Source organism: Lepus europaeus, chromosome 12, assembly GCF_033115175.1.
Source record: "Lepus europaeus isolate LE1 chromosome 12, mLepTim1.pri, whole genome shotgun sequence".
NCBI classification, from domain to species: Eukaryota; Metazoa; Chordata; class Mammalia; order Lagomorpha; family Leporidae; genus Lepus; species Lepus europaeus.
The window spans coordinates 39,478,659-39,495,215 of NC_084838.1; the positions used below are offsets into that span (position 1 = coordinate 39,478,659).

Sequence of the window (16,557 nt, forward strand, 5' to 3'; positions counted from 1 at the left end):
GCCGGCCTCTTTCTCGTTCTTTTTAAAAATTCATTCAGCCACTCTATGTCTTTTGATTGTAGAATTTAGTCTAAAGTAATTGCTGAAAGGTAAGGACTCAACTATTGCCATTTTGTTGTTTTCTGTTGTTCCGTGGCTCCTTTGTTCCTCTCTTGTGTTTTCCTTTGCGATTTGATGATTTTTTGGTAGCGTGCTTTGACTCCTTTCTTTTTATCTTTTCCACATCTACTAGGTTTTTTCTTTGTGGTAACCATTTACACAAATTATAAGAAAGGTGCAACGAGGGGTGTTCCTGGGGTTCCCAAGGGCTTGAGGATGCAGAGACTTGGATTGCATAGATCTATTTGGACAGAACTGCCATTGTTGTGATGTTAGTTCCCAACCTAATAACATGCTATGTTCCCGTGAGAGAGCTCGAGATGGTTGCTGGTGTCCTCCTGGGAAGCCACTCCTTTGATCATGCCAATGTAGTTAGCTTACAGCAATGCATCATAAGTGGCTCTGAGTCCTCTCTAGGCTAGGTTCACAGCCTGGCTACGCAATTTGTAGTTTGCTCTGCCAGACAATTGCCTTTCTTTTTTGTTATATTTCATTCTTGTGACTACTAGTGTGAATAATTACTAGCAGGATTATGAGCTGAAGAAAGGTGGGGAAAGCAGTATCATTTATGTGAGTTAAGATTGATAGGATGGGGGCCTGTGCTGTGGTGTAGCGGGTAAAGCCACTGCCTGAGGTGTTGGCATCCCATATGGACACCAGTTCTAGTCCCGGCTGCTTCACTTCCAATCCAGCTCTCTGCTATGGCCTGGAAAAGCAGTAGAAGATGGCTCAAGTCCTTGGGCCCCTGCACCCATGTGGGAGATCTGGAAGAAGCTCCTGGCTCTTGGCTTCAGATCTGCCCAACTCTGGCCATTGTGACCATTTTGGGAGTGAACCAGTGGATGGAAGACCTCTCCCTGTCTCTCTATATTTCTGCCTTTTTAATAAATAAATAAATCTTAAAAAAAGATTGATAGAATGTTTTGTTGTACTTCGTTTTGGCTGAATAGTGGTTTATTTACAACACGATACAGAGCTTCTGCTATTCATGGCAGGATAGGTTTTCCAAAGTAGTAGAATATGCATGGCTTGGAAAATTTAGCTGCATCTCAGATGTAGAGCTGGTACATGGTCTATGTCCTTTGTGCAGGGACTTTCCCAGGGGTTCACACAGCTACCTGATTTTTTTTTAAGATTTATTTATTTTTTGTTTATTTGAAAGGCAGAGTTACAAAGAGAGGGAGAGAGACACACAGAAAAAGAACTTTTATCTGCTGGTTCACTCCCCAAATAGCCACAAGAGCTAGGGCTGGGCAAGACCAAAGCCAGGAGCCTAGAATTCCTTCTGGATCTCCCATGTGGGTGGCAGGGGCCCAATCACTTGGGCCATCTTCTGCTTTCCCAGGCATATTAGCAGGGAGCTGGATCAGAAAAGGAGCAGCTGGGACTCAAACTGGCACTCATATGGGACACTGGCATCACAGGCGGTGGCTTAGCCTGCTGTGCCACAGCACAGTACCAGCTACCTGATTAAGGAAATATTAGCATTTCTATCAATGTTGAGATTATCCAATACCTGGACAGGTAAAATCAGCCTCTCTCATGACATTTGCCATTTAATCCTCCAACCATACCCAACAATCCAGCGTAGACTCTCCATTCATTAAAGAATATTATTTTATAACTTTTTTGAGATTTAAAAGCAAGATTTGTTAGTGTTAGAGACCTCCAGCCAGTGTGGCATACAGGGGGCTTCCAAGAGAGGAAAAAACTTAAAGTAGCTGGTGGTAGTGGGGTTTTTAAGCCCAATTTTTGGGAAAAAAACCTTGACAATCAGACTGACATTCAGTTTCAAGGCGGGGACAAAACCCAACAAAAGTCCTGATTTGCAATCCTTTACCCTGTCTGGTTTATTTTATAACTTTTGATGAATTTAATATTTTGTATCAATTTTTAAATTTCTTATTAAACTTAATCATAGATATCACTGTTTTTTAAAAAACACAATAGAGATTTAATAAGCTTTTCCAATAATTTGTTTGGGTACAAAAAACCATTCTCTCATCAGCTGAGGATACGTGGCACCAAGGCTCTGCACAGCAACTGAAAACTCACCTCCCCCACTGGGGTGAGGAGCAAAGGTCAAAGCCCGAGGTGGTGAAGACAGACCAAGCCTGCGAGGTGTGGGGAGGATCAGCCTGCACCCAGTCTGACTTTGTGATGCCAGACCTGCCTTGACAAGAAGACGCAGGTGAGAAAGTAAGAAGGACTTTCATCGGCAGGCCAAGAGGAATCAAGAGCTGGAGAGCCAGATTTTATGAGGGCCTTAAAGAAGGAAAAACAGGGCTGGTGAGAAAAGTGGTTAACACTTCAGTTTACAGAACCACCCAGAAGACACCCAATGGCCGGCAGAGGAGAAAGGTAGACTTCAGGAGAGAAAGTGCCCGGTCCTGTCTGAGGTCATAAAGGCAGAAGAAAGTGTTCAAGCTGGATAAGAAAGATCAATTCCAGATTCTCTAGGGCTTCGGAACAGCCTGAGAGAAGACTGGGGTGTCCACATGCCGTCCTCCTATGAGAAGGAGGACAACAATTCAGTGATTATTCTGTTTGGCTGACAAAGAATGGCAAAATGTGAATTGTGTAAGAGGTTAGACTTTCGGAAGACTGGAACTTAGCTTTGGCACAAGAGTCCAGGAATGGCCTAGTTGATGAGGTCCTGACTATGGATTCAAGGGGACAAACGCCTTGTTCTAGCTCCTGGTGGCTGTGGAAAATACATCTGCTTTGGGAGCTGAGATTGAGCCTATGGCCTATTCAGTGAAGGCCTGGTTTCACGAGGACCTGTATGAAGAGCTGGCCTCTTAGTTAACTAAAAGGGACAGTCATCTCGGTGAAGCGAGACAAACTGGTGATATAAAATGTGTTGTGGACCTAAGTTCAAAAGGACACCAGGCTCCACTGTGGTTAAGAACATGGACAATTGGCCGGCACTGCAGCTCACTAGGCTGATCCTCCGCCTGCGGCGCCAGCACCCCAGGTTCTAGTCCTGGTTGGGGCACCAGGTTCTAGTCCCGGTTGCCCCTCTTCCAGGCCAGCTCTCTGCTGTGGCCAGGGAGTGCAGTGGAGGATGGCCCAAGTGCTTGGGCCCTGCACCTGCCTGGGAGACCAGGGGAAGCAACCTGGCTCCTGGCTTTGGATCAGTGCAGCGTGCCGGCCGCAACGCGCCAGCCGTAGCAGCCACTTGGGGGGCGAACCAATGGAAAAGGAAGACCTTTCTCTCTGTCTCTCTCTCTGTTCACTCTGCCTGTCAAAAAAAAAAAAAAAAAAAAAAAAAGGTCAACTGAGACAGGCTGCCAGAGTTCAAGCCTTAGTCCTCTACCTACCAGCTGTGTAGCCTTGGGGAAGTTACCTCACTTCTCTGAGACTCATTTTCTTCATCTGCAAAATGGAAATGATAATAATACCTACCCATAAGATTGTTGTGAGGCTTAGTGAGTTCAGATATGTAAAGCGTTTTAGAGTAACTCCCTAGTATATAACAAATGCCCAGAATGTTTAAGTTAGTGCAGACTGGACTCTGTGACCACACGAAGTAACCCAGGACAAGTCACTTTCCCTTTCTGGGCCTTAACGTTTTCCTGTATAAAATGGGGTAGCAAAACCTACCTTATGTACTAGCAGAAAGGTTAAATAAGATGGGAAATAGAAAGTGCCTACATGGTTTCTGAGACACCCAGGGCACAGTAAAAGTTACGTCTTGTCCTGTATCTGATGATATGTCAAGGAGATGCTGTACGGTTCATCGATACAGGGGTCCATGTCCGAAACAGATTCTGAACCTTCAGCTACTTCCTGCAGTTTACTACCCTGATGCAGCCGGAGAGGAAGGGTACAAAAGCCACCACCTGGGGAGGGCGAGGTCAGAGGAGCAGCAAAGTGGCAGAGGAGTGGCTGCAGGATATCTGTATTGTTTTGATCCGAACGCCAGGGTCAGAAACCTAGCTCCTATACAGTAACGATGTCATCCAACCTCAGGTTTTGGGGGTTAAAGATACAGAAGATTGGGATGGAGATTAGCCTAGGAAAGGAAAGAGCAGAAACAAAAAGGGAAAATGGGCCACCTAAGGTGGCCTAGAAAAAGTGCCACACTGAGAATCAGTAGCCAGGAGGAGGAGTGAAGGAGAAAACCCAGGAAGGCCAGCTGGCCAGGGGGCAAACCAGCTTCGGGGCCTCCAAGCAGCATTTCCTTCCTCACCACAGGAAAACCCTTTCAGAGGGGATAATCTAGCTAGCCAGTGAGCAGCACGAGAAGATCCTCAGGAGCACAGATGTCTGGCCAGTGCATTAGTCCAGGCCTCTCCTCACACCACACTGACAGCTCAGTGCTGGCAGGGACACTCAGCAATGACCCCTTGCTCCAGTGCTAGGTCAGGGGGCCAAGTCACTTCCTGGCTGTGCTGGACGTTTCTTTTCCCCAGCTCTAAAGATAAGTGAGGACTGCTGCAAGGGGGAAGGCAATTGGCCAATTTTAGTTCTAGTTCATTGACATCAGGGAGCTTCTACACAGTCACAGTGTGTCCTATGGCAGTCAAAACATAATCCAAAACATTGTCCCTAGTGGGAGATTTTTCTAACCACATGGCTTACAGAGTTGGTTCATAAGAAAACTTACATTTCATCTCTCCAGGCTGTCTGAGACATCAGGAGTCCAGTCACCAGATGACAGTTCTACATAAAGAATGCCAAGAGGAACGGCCAAATGACAGCAGAGCCATGCCGGGGAGGCCGGGGAGCCTTGCCCTGCTGGAGGGCCACTGACTAACCGGCTTCATCACAGCCACGTCACCACGTTTCTGACTCAGCTGACCAACTGCCACGCCCCATGGTTTACAGTCACTTCACGTATCTTACTTTCTTACCCATTATACACGATCTCAAAAGACCATAGACAATACATCTTATAAAAACTGCAGGGCCAGTGCTGTGGTGTAGTGGGCTAAGCCTCTGCCTGTGGCGCTGGAATCCCGTATGGGCGCCAGTTCATGTCCTGGTGGCTCCTCTCTTGATGCAGCTCTCTGCTTATGCCCTGGGAAAGCAGTGGAAGATGACCCAAGTACTTGGGTCCATTCACCTGCATGGGAGACCTGGAAGATGCTCCCGGCTCCTGGCTTCGAATTGGCTCAGCCCTGCAGCTATTTGGGGGTGAACTAGCGGATGGGAGACCTTTGTCTCTCCCTCTTTCTGTAACTCTGTTTCTCAAAACAAAGCAAGGGAGTGGCGCTGTGGCACAGTGGGTTGAGGCCCTGGCCTGGGGTGCCGGCATCCCATATGGGCTCTAGTTCTAGTCCCGGCTGCTCTTCCAATTCAGCTCTCTGCTGTGGCCTGGGAAAGCAGTAGAAGATGGCTTGAGTCTGTGGGCCCCTGCGTCCATGTGGGAGACCAGGAAGAAGCTCCTGGCTCGTGGCTTCAGATCAGCGTAGCTCCAGCTGTTGCAGCCATTTGGGGAGTGAACCAACGGAAGGAAGACCTCTCTCTCTGTCTCTCCCTCTCACTGTCTGTAATTCTACCTCTCAAATAAATAAATAAAATTTTTTAAAAAAACAAAGCAAAACAAAACTGGGCATGAGCTTCAAAATTTTTTTGTGCTAAAATAAACTGATCTTTTAATTCCATTTTTCCACAGACTCTTTGGAGTACCCTTGTAATACCAGCTTTCCCCCACTGAACAAATAGCTTCTTTTTTTTTTTTTTAAAGATTTATTTATTTGAAAGTCAGAGTTACACAGAGAGAGGAGAAGCAGAGAGAGAGAGAGAGAGAGGTAGAGAGAGAGAGAGAGAGAGAGGTCTTCCATCTGCTGGTTCACTCCCCAATTAGCCACAATGGCCAGAGCTGTGCTGATCCAAAGCTAGGAGCCAGGAGCTTCTTCTGGGTCTCCCACATGGGTGCAGGGGTCCAAGGACTTGGGCCATCTTCTACTGCTTTCCCAGGCCATAGCGGAGAGCTGGATCGGAAGTGAAGCAGCTGGGACTTGAACCAGTGCCCATATGGGATGCTGGCACTGCAGGTGGCAGCTCTACCTGCTATGCCACAGTGCCGGCCCAATAGCTTCTTAATGTTACTGATCATGAGATAAACTTTTTTAGACTCCACATATGAGACAGACTATGTGGTTTTTGTCCTTCTGTGCTTGGCTTATGTCACTTAACATAATATCCTGCAGACCGATCCGTGTTGTTACGGAAGACAGACTTTCCTGCTCTTTTAGGCTGAACAATGTGGTAGTTACCGGGGCTGCAGCAATACAGGGGAGGGGACCGGAGAAACAGCAGTCAAAAGTTACAAAAGTGCAGATAGGAGGAGTAAGTTCAAGAGATCTATTGTACAACACGGTGACTGCAGCTCATAACACTGCATTCTTGAAAAATCCTGAAAGAGCACTTTTTTGGGGTTTAAACTGCCCTTGGTTACACCAACATTTTCTTGTTGATAACTGATCCAACACAGGCATGCAAAACGTCCTCTGCATGGAACTGCTTCCACTGCCTCTTGTACATCAGTAGGTCGTTGGTTACAAAGGTCGTTCAGTTTGAGCCGCGTCCTCTTTTCTAGCACTTCTAAGCCGTGTGCATGACACACGCCACAGAGGGAGGAAAGATCCATCGTTCATAAAGCTTTTTTTTCTTCATATTCAGCGGGTGACTTTTGGAAAGTTTTTGTTGCTTGTAGGAAGAAGGATTAGTTGTTGTCTTAAGGACTAAATCTACCTGGAGATTTTCTGGTACAAAGGCCCTAGGAAAAAGCAGAGTTGCAATGCAGCTCGCAGCATCTTCAGGCTGCTGAGGTGGCGCTGGGACTCGGGCATTGTATTCCACTCACAGAACACTGTTAGCTTCAAGGATGAGTGATGGCGCCTCCTCTGAGGATCCGCCTCAGGAACCTAGCTGGGCAGGCAGGTATCATCACACGGTATAGGACAGCTGTCAGAGCCTGGAGGCCCTGCTATGGACTCGGCCCCAGTCAGATCAAATTTACTCTTGTAGCTCTGACCCTTTGAGCTGGAACAATAAAGCCGACCTCTCAAAACTGTCAGGACAGTTATGCCACAGCCAGTCTTTTCAGCTAGCGAGCTGATCATTTCAAATGGAAATCTGCTAGTTCAAAAAAGTAGACTAGACCCTTCGTGTGGCCTTCCACTGGCAAAGCTCAGGGTTTTGTGCTCTGCCCATTATCATCTGAGACTTTATAATTTAGGAAGAAATAACTGAACTGTGCTAGGCATACTGCAGGGTGGGACAACCTCACATGCATTACATTTGCTGGGGTTATCACACACTGCAAGATTGTGATCTTTTGCTTCTTTTTTGATGACAAAAACACTCACCTATGTTCCCAGCAAGGATGCTGAGGGGAAAAAATAGTAATTTTTACAAGGCATAAGAATCTACAAAACAACTTGCCAAGTAGAACACATTTTTGGGGGCCAGCACTGTGGTGGTTTAAGTCCCAGCTGCTCCACTTTCTGCTCAAATTCCCTGTTAATGCACCTAGGAAAGCAGCAGAAGATGGCCCAAGTACTTGGGCCCCTGCACCTGTATGGAAGACCTGGAAGAAGCTCTGGGCTTCAGATCAGCCCAATTCCCGTTGCCCCAGCCATTTGAGGAGTGAATCAGTGGATCTCTCTCTCTCTCTCTCCCTCCCTCCCTCTGTGTAACTCTGCCTTTCAAATAAATAAATCTTTAAAAACCCACAATTTTTAATTTTTATTACCAAGCTTAATATTTTTGTTCAATATATGTGAATATGAGGTTTTTTTTTTTTTTTAGGAAAGAGTTAATGAATTGCCTCTAGGCCATTGGAAAATAACCTATAATCACAAGAAATAAAATCTAATGAATATGAACAAAATAAAATGACTCAGTTTTTGGAAACAAGTGAAGCCACTTGTTTTAAATTTTTCCAACTTAGACAAAATTGTAGAAATCAGGCAAAGGTTTTTTTTTAGAAGCAGTTTATAAAGCGTGGTTTGGAGTTCAGATTCTGAGGAAATGATCGGGGCATAATAAAACTGAGGCCAGCTTCTTTGCTTACAGTAAGAAAGCAATTTTAAAACATACACTGTAGAAATACAAATATTTGTCATCAACGGTGTATGTCATAAATCTTAACTGTCAAGAATTTCTGAAAGCAGAACTGACAAGATGCTAACCGAGGCCTCTGATGAACCCCAGAGGCCCCAGGCCCCTTGCCTCCTACCGGGAGAGTTAATCCTTGAAGTGCTCCAGCCTTTGCAGGGCACTGGATCCCAAGATCCACCAGGGCTCCGAACAACACTGGCCGGCCACCCAGGCCTGCGGGCAGAGGGCCCGGCGCCTGTTCCGCTCCCCATTAGGACACTCAGCAGTGTGTCCCAAGTGAAAGGAATGACGAAGTTCGCCCCAGACCCCCACATGGTCCTTTGGCTTGTTTTCAGCTGGACACCTGAGACAGGCATCCATCAGCCGACCCTGCAGAGGGCGCGCGTGTCACACTCCAGGCCCAGCAACACACAGCGCCGCAGCCTGTGCCGCAGCCACGGCGTTCCACTCCCTCAGAGAGAGCGTTTTGTCGTGCCCGGCTTGGAGCCTGTGCTCCCGGAACCATCCCTGAAAATGCTGGGTGGGTGGGGGTGGGCGACAATGGCAGCTCAGTGGGGCCGCCCGCCGAGCCACAGCGCCGCCCGCAGGCCGCTGGCCAGCACAGCCAAGAGCACTTCTTTTTTTTAAAAAAAAGATTTATTTATTCATGTGAAAGTCAGAATTATACCCAGAGAGGAGAGACAGAGAGAGAGAGAGTCTTCCATCTGCCGGTCATTCCCCAAACGGCCAGAGCTGCGCCGATCCGAAGCCAGGAGCCAGGAGCTTCTTCCAGGTCTCCCACACAGGTGCAGGGGCCCAAGGATTTGGGCCATCTTCCATTGCTTTCCCAGGCCATAGCAGAGAGCTAGATTGGAAGTGGAGCAGCTGGGACTCAAACTGGCACCCATATGGGATGCCAGCACTGCAGGCGGCGGCTTTGCCCACTATGTCACAGCGCCAGCCCCAAGAGCACATTTTAAATATTATTTTCCCTTTGAAATGACACTTTTTCTTTATGACTTTTTGGCAGAATTAGAGAGATGATCTTCCATCTGCTAGTTTACTCTATAAATGGCCGCAAGGGCTGGAGCTGGGCCTATTTGGAGCCAGTATCTTTTTGCAGGTCTCCCACGTGGGTGGCAGGGGCACAAGGACTTGGGCCATCCTCCACTGCTTTCCTAGGTACATTAGCAGAGAGCAGGATTGGAAGTGGAGCAGCCAGGACTTGAACTGGTGCTCATTGCAAAGTGGCAGCTTAACCCACTGTGCCACAATGCTGGCCCCACCTTTTATTGAAATTACTCCATGTAATATATAAATACATTTTCAAAAGATTCAAAACAAGAAATATTAGAAAAAGAATGTAAGGTCTTTTTCTCACATCTTCTACTACCCCATGTCCCAAGGAAACCACTGTTGATAGCTGGCTAGTCATCCTTTAGGTCCCTTCCTTTTGTGGGCACTTATATTCAAATATACCCATATACACACCTGAATATGTTTTCTAAATTATCTATTTATGTATTTATTTATTTGCATTTCATTTGAAAGGCGGAGGAGACAGAGAGAGATTGAGATACACAGGATTACTCTCTAAATTCCCCCATATTCAGGGCGAGGCCAGGCTGAAGCAGGAGCCCAGAATTGCATCCCGGCCTCCCACGTGGGTGCAGGGACCTAAGTACTCGAGCCATCATCTGTGCCTCCCAGGATATGCGTTAGTAGGAAGCTGGACTGGAAGCAGAGTAGCCAGGACACGAACCAACCACTGTGGTATGGGATGCAAGTGTCTCAGCAGCAACTTCACCTCTGTGCTAAATATCTTTCTATTATCTTTGAAACAAGTGTGATCCCACTGTATCTATCTCTATCTACCTGTTCAGCTATTTACAAGTTGCCTTTTTTTTTTCTTTTCACACTGTATGTTGGGGACGGTTCCACATCAACACATACAGGTTCAGCTTATCCTTCTGATCGCCACCTGGTGGTGGTTAACCACCTCTCAACAACTGTTAATGGATTTTCTTGTGTCGGGGGGTGGTGCTGCTGACAGTGATGATACTCGTGGGAGTGTCTGCATGGCAGGGGAGAGGCAAAGATGCAGTGCGATAGATGGGGCCACCCTGCACACTGTCCAGGACACAGGAGCCCTGCAGGGACTGTGCTCAGCAGGCGGTCACGTACGCCACACAGCACATATGTGAATCAGCAAAGCAACAGTTCAAGGCAAGGAGCCTTTAAACGAATCGCAGATACCTAAGCGAACTGCAATTGTACGTCCAAACGAAAAATGGTACCTAGTGTTTATAGCAGCATGACTCATAGTAGCCAAAAGGTGGACACGCTCCAGATGTCCATCAACTGATGAATGAATGGATAAACAGATTGTGGTTTATCTAAATACTGTAACTGTATTCATGAAAGGAATGAAATACTGATAAACATACAATACAGGCGGACCTTGAGAATATTAAGTGAAAAGAGCCAGTCGCCAAAGGCCACATATGATTCTATTTATAAGTCAAGTCCAGAAAAGGCACATCTGTAGAAACAGAAAGTTGATTAGTGGTTGTCAGACATTAGGGGAAGAGGAAAATTGAGAATGATTGCTAATGGGCACAGGTTTCTTTTGTGGGTGTTCTAAAATGAAGTTCTGTTCAGTTGTAGAGTTCTGTGAATACTCTAAAACTACAGAATTGCATGCTTTAGAAAGGTGAATTTTGTGGCATGTGAATCTTATCTCACTAAGCTGCAATTAAAAAAAAAAACTATAGAAGGGGCTGGTGCTATGGTATAGTAGGCTGAGCCTCCGTCTGTGGTGCTGGCATCCCATATGGGTGCCACTTCAAGTCCCAGCTGCTCCACTTACGATCCAGCTCTTTGCTATGGCCTGGGAAAGCAGCCGCAGATGACCCAAGTCCTTAGGCACATCCGTGTGGGTGAACTGGAAGAGGTTCCTGGCTCCTGGCTTCGGATAGGCCCAGCTCTGGACATTGTGGCCATTTGAAGAGTGAACCAGCAGGTGGAAGACCTCTCTCTCTCTCTCTCTCTCTCTCTCTGCCTCTGCCTCTCTGTAACTCTGCCTTTCAAATAAATAAATAAATCTTTAAAAAATTAATTAAAGGCTAAAGGTTATACCTCACTAAGCCATATTCTCCTCTAAAGCAGAAATTGTGCTTTGTTTTATTGCCACTGTATTGTCAGCATCTCACAGAGAGGCTGTAACTCATTTGATAATCAATAAATGTTTGTTTGTTTGAAATCCAGATAGAGAGAGAGAGAGAGAGAGAGAGAGAGAGAGAGATCTTCCAGCTGCAGGGCTGGGCCAGGCCAAAGACAGGAGCCTGGAATTCCATGTGGGTTTCTCGCATAGGTGTCAGGGACCAACTACTTGGGCCATCATTTCCTGCCTTCCCAGGCGCATCAGCAGGAAGTTCAATTGGAAGTAGAATAGGCAGGATTCGAACTGGCACTCTGATCTGTGATGTGGGCATTGCAAGCAGTGGCTTAACTCGCTGTGCCACAATGCCTGCCTCAGGTAAATCGTTCTTTGTTGACGATTACCACATTTTTCATTTGCCTGAAACTTACTACTCCCGAACATATTCCGCTCTCCGTATTTTCCGTTCATAAGTAGATGTAGGAGAAATTGTCAGTCGGCTTGTTTCCCGCAGACCTCTCTCTGTTAGCTCTCCTGAGGGTAGGCAAACACTCCTCCTTTCCCTTGGTTGGGAGTTTCCTGACTTCCTCTTTCCGAGAGTAGGCCCTACGCCCTTGGAATGAATCAAACAACTGCTCAATGACAAAAAGTAGATAGAGTGTGGCCTTTAATCAGTGAATTGATTTCAACCCTGTACCTTCCCCTAAATCTACAACTACACTCTGGTTTACTTTTTTAAAACTTCATGACTGAAAAAAATTTTTTAACAGTTAGTTGAGTGTGATCACCCCAACTCCATTTAGTACCTTGTCTCCCCAAAGGAAAGCCTGGAAGTGGGAAGGGAATCCTTCCCAGTAACATAGGCAGAGCCACTTATCTACACAGAAAGACTGCAAAGGAGGACCTTGTCTGCCTCGGCAACTTTCCACAATGACCACTTCTCTTCAGCAGGAGAGACTTGTGAAAGACGGGGAGAGGGAAAAGAATACAAGGTTTCCTGATGAGCTTCCAAATATTGGAAAAGTATAAAAAATTACAATTTTCAGAGGAGAAAACAGTACAGACTGTACTTGTGAATATGAAGTATTACTTATGTAAAATATATTTTCTCTCCTGGTTAGTTAGTTGATAAATAGGCAGTTTGGTAAGTTGGTCAGTCTATTTATCCATCATACACACACACACACACATTTCGAGGAGTAAGAAGGACATACAGAGTTGGATGCCTTTTCCTGAGTTCACCTACCTCCTCCATTTTGTCTGCTGTCATGTGGGATTTCAGACACAGACATTGCAGAGCAGGACCAGCTATCATTCCATGGAATTTCTGTGAAGGAAATAAAAACATTCAGAAGGAGAACTTCTTATGCTGAGATTCTTTCATTCAAATATGTCCTTAAGAAACCTGCAGCTGGATCCCAAAATCCCAAATAATCTACCCCAAAGATACATATGCTAGGTTTTAGAATTCATTTATCCTCATCATAAAGTTGTATTTTCAGTTTGGAAAACACATTCCATTTCCTGGCAACAAGTCTAAGTTGATGCCTACAATCTGCCAGAAAAAAAAGAAACATCTGAAACTTTGAAACAGGTGAAAGAATTAATTATTGGGTGATCTTTCAGTGTAGTTCCAGGTTATACCTTTGATTAGTTTTCTATTGACTGGATTATTTTATAACTCTGTAGGGCAGAGAACTAATCATAGATTTTTTTTCAAGCAGAGACACAACTATTTCATGCCTGGTGGAAAAGATAATTCCAATGGTATGACTTATTGCACTTAAGGACGTTAACTATTGGGTATACAGTTCAGAAATCTCACCTTAACATTTCTTTATTAAATAATATGTGCATTGTTAGCCCTAACTTTTTTTTTTTTTTTTTTTTGACAGGCAGAGTGGATAGTGAGAGAGAGAGACAGAGAGAAAGGTCTTCCTTTTTGCCGTTGGTTCACCCTCCAATGGCTGCCGCGGTAGGCGCGCTGCGGCCGGCGCACCGCGCTGTTCCGATGGCAGGAGCCAGGTGCTTCTCCTGGTCTCCCATGGGGTGCAGGGCCCAAGCACTTGGGCCATCCTCCACAGCACTCCCTGGCCACAGCAGAGAGCTGGCCTGGAAGAGGGGCAACCGGAACAGGATCGGTGCCCCGACCAGGACTAGAACCCGGTGTGCCGGCGCTGCAAGGCGGAGGATTAGCCTGTTAAGCCACAGCGCCGGCCAGCCCTAACTTTTCATTTGAACTGGTCATAACACCTTACTATTTCCCTTATTAATGAATTAAATAATTTTTAATACTTGTTCATTTTATATTTACATGAATTTCATGTTTTCTAACCTTTGGGAAAATTATGCATTAATTGAGTGGCATGAGCCTACTATACAAACACTTTTTTCTTCTTCTCTCTTTCTCTCCATCACACATCTCAGGAAGTATTATTTATTTTAATCAATTTCTTTTGGGTCTCCTAAATCAAAGTATGAATGAACCAAGACTAGAAAATTTTATAGATATCTTTATAGTCACCTTAATCATCTCCAGTGAGATTTCCTGGGTGGAAAAGTCATAATTGAAAGATGTGTGAAGTCTAAGCAAATTGGCCGGTGCTGAGGCATAGTGGACTAAGCCTCCACCCGTGGTGCCAGCATCCCATATAGGTGTCGGTTAGAGTCCTGGCCGCTCCACTTCCAATCCAGCTCCCTGCTAATGCACATGGGAAAGCAGTAGAAGATGGTCCAGATACTTTGGCCCCTGCACCCATGAGGGAGATCTAGAAGAAGCTCCTGGCTCCTGGCTTTGGATGTGTGCAGCTCTGGCCATTGCAGCCATCTAGGGAGTGAATCAGCATATGGAAGACCTCTCTCTCTCTCTTTATCTTTCCCTCTTGCTCTATAACTCTGCCTTTCAAATAAATAAATATTTTTTTAAACTTGGAAGATTCAGTTTATTTCTTTTTTTTAATGATTTATTTATTTATTGGAAATGCAGAGTTACAGAGAGGCAGAGGCAGAGAGAGAGAGAGAGAGAGAGAGAGAGGTCTTCCATCTGCTGGTTCACTCCCCAAATGGCCACAGTGGCCAGAGCTGGGCTGATCTGAAGCCAGGAGCCAGGAGCTTCTTCTGGGTCTCCTATGAGGGTGAGGGGCCCAAAGATTAGGGCCATCTTCTATTGCTTTCCCAGGCCATAGCAGAGAGCTAGATCAGAAGTGGAGCAACTGGGACTCAAACCAGCACCCATGTGGGATGCCAGCACTGCAGGTGGTAGCTTTATCTGCTATGCCACAGTGCCATCCCTCAAATAAATAAATCTTTAAAAAAAGTATCCAGGTCAAAAAAGAAGAAAATCAGATGTTGTGTAAGCCAAAGAAACTTCACTTGTGCTTGGTGGGCTACAGACTTTTTACCCCAACAAAAGATCTGTTGTGGCTGTAGATCTATGTTCTCCTAACCAATGCCAGCTATTCAGTATCACCATTCCCTCAGCACCCAGTTCTACTCTCAGTGGCCCACACCCTCACAGTGTGCTTGGGGTTCCTACTGCTGCTGAAAAAGGAGAGCCAAGAATGGCATGGCCTCAGCTTCTGGCATCTCTCCAATTCCTACAGGGCTACCAGTAGCCTTGACAAGGCAGTCTGCCCAACTCCCCACAAGCAGCATTGCTTGAAATGTGAAATGGTAGTAAGGCCAGGAGCCAACAAGCAGCCTGAGTAACGACTGCCTAAATGGAACCAGGTGCTCACCCAATCGCATGACACTCTCTGTGCACACAGCATATTACACAGTGGCTAACTGGAAAGTATATTTAAGCTGTTAAATTCAGAGGAAGACTGGAAGAATGTGAGGGAAGGGAAGAAGTGCAGCATGTGAGGAAAAGGGAAAGAGATGGAGGAAGGAAGGCAGGAAGCAAAGAAGGAAGGGAGGGAGGAAGGGAGGGAGGAAGGAAAGTAGGAGAAAAATGGATTAGAAGCCAGAGAATTGGGTTTTATTTTAAAGTTTCCTCCTAGTTACTGACAATATGACTTGGTGAAAGTTATTAACCACTTCTGCCTTAAATTTCTTCTAAAACTGGAATGATTTTTTCTAGGAAAAAAACACAAGAAATAAATTAGTTAGATACAGAACTGAGAAAGACTTATTAGGCAATAACTTTTTCAGAAGTTTAGGAGCAATTGTGTATTAAAAAGCACATAAGTGGACCTTCGCCACAGCAGTTGAGATGCCACCTGGGACCCCTGCATCCCACGTTGAAGTGCTTGAGCTCAAGTCCCAGCTCCACTCCCCATTCCAGCTTCCTGCTAATGTGCACCCAAGGAGGCAGAGGATGATGACTCAAGTACTTGAGTCCCTTCTACCCATGTGGGAGGCCCAGACTGAGGCTCCAGGTTTCAGCCTAGCCTAGCCTAGACTGGCTGTTGAAGATATTTGGGGAGTGAGCCAATGGATGGGAGATCTCTGTTTCTTTCTTTCAAATAAAGTACATACATTTAATAAAAATGCAGAACAGCATTAGTCTCCATTCTGGGGCTTTAAATGGAAGAGTTGTGAGAGAATTAAATTAAGTAGTATATGAAATTGCCTGCCACAGTGGTGCTTGGTAAAAAAAAAATAAGTCTAATAATATTGTGTTAGGGAGAATGTGGAACCACTTTAACATTTAGATATTATTGGTGCTATTAAAAATTAGATAAATACTATGGAAAACAATTCGGCCTTATCTAATAAAGTTGATGAAGTATTTACCAAGAAACCCATTAAGTCCATTTTTTAGGTACATGAATACCCTAAGGAAACTCTAATAATATGTCAAATACATGGGTGTGTGAAGTAGCAATGCTTGGGACAGCAAAACTAGAAACCAACCAAATGACTATTAACAGTAGAATAAAGAAGTAATTTATGCTATGTGCACACAATGGAAAGCTGTATAGCAGTGAAAATGAATGGTTACAGTAATAGACATCAGCTTTGATAAATATCAAGATTATAATATCTAGAGAAAACAATTACAGAAGAATATATGGTATCATTCAATTTATATAAAGATTATGTGAAACCATATCATTAGGGCTGTATCACCGATACATCAAGGTAAACCTATGAAGAGAAGGAAATCAAAACTACACAATTCAAGAGAGGTTAGGGAGAAGGTAAGAAGTAGATGGAAAATACTGAGAGCCTCAAGCTACACTGGTGCTTGTGTTGTTGTTATTGTGTACAACTTACACTTCTGTTACAAACTTCTACCT

General features: G+C 45.2%; 1 protein-coding gene across 1 annotated transcript in view; it reads right to left on the reverse strand.

Moving 5' to 3' along the window:
* Positions 1-16,557, reverse strand: part of LOC133770964 (phospholipid-transporting ATPase FetA-like) — a 101,045-nt gene that overhangs the window by 63,403 nt on the left and 21,085 nt on the right. The window contains 1 exon segment of the mRNA XM_062206738.1: positions 12,561-12,641. Coding sequence (XP_062062722.1) covers positions 12,561-12,606 — 46 coding nt within the window. The 5' untranslated portion in view covers positions 12,607-12,641.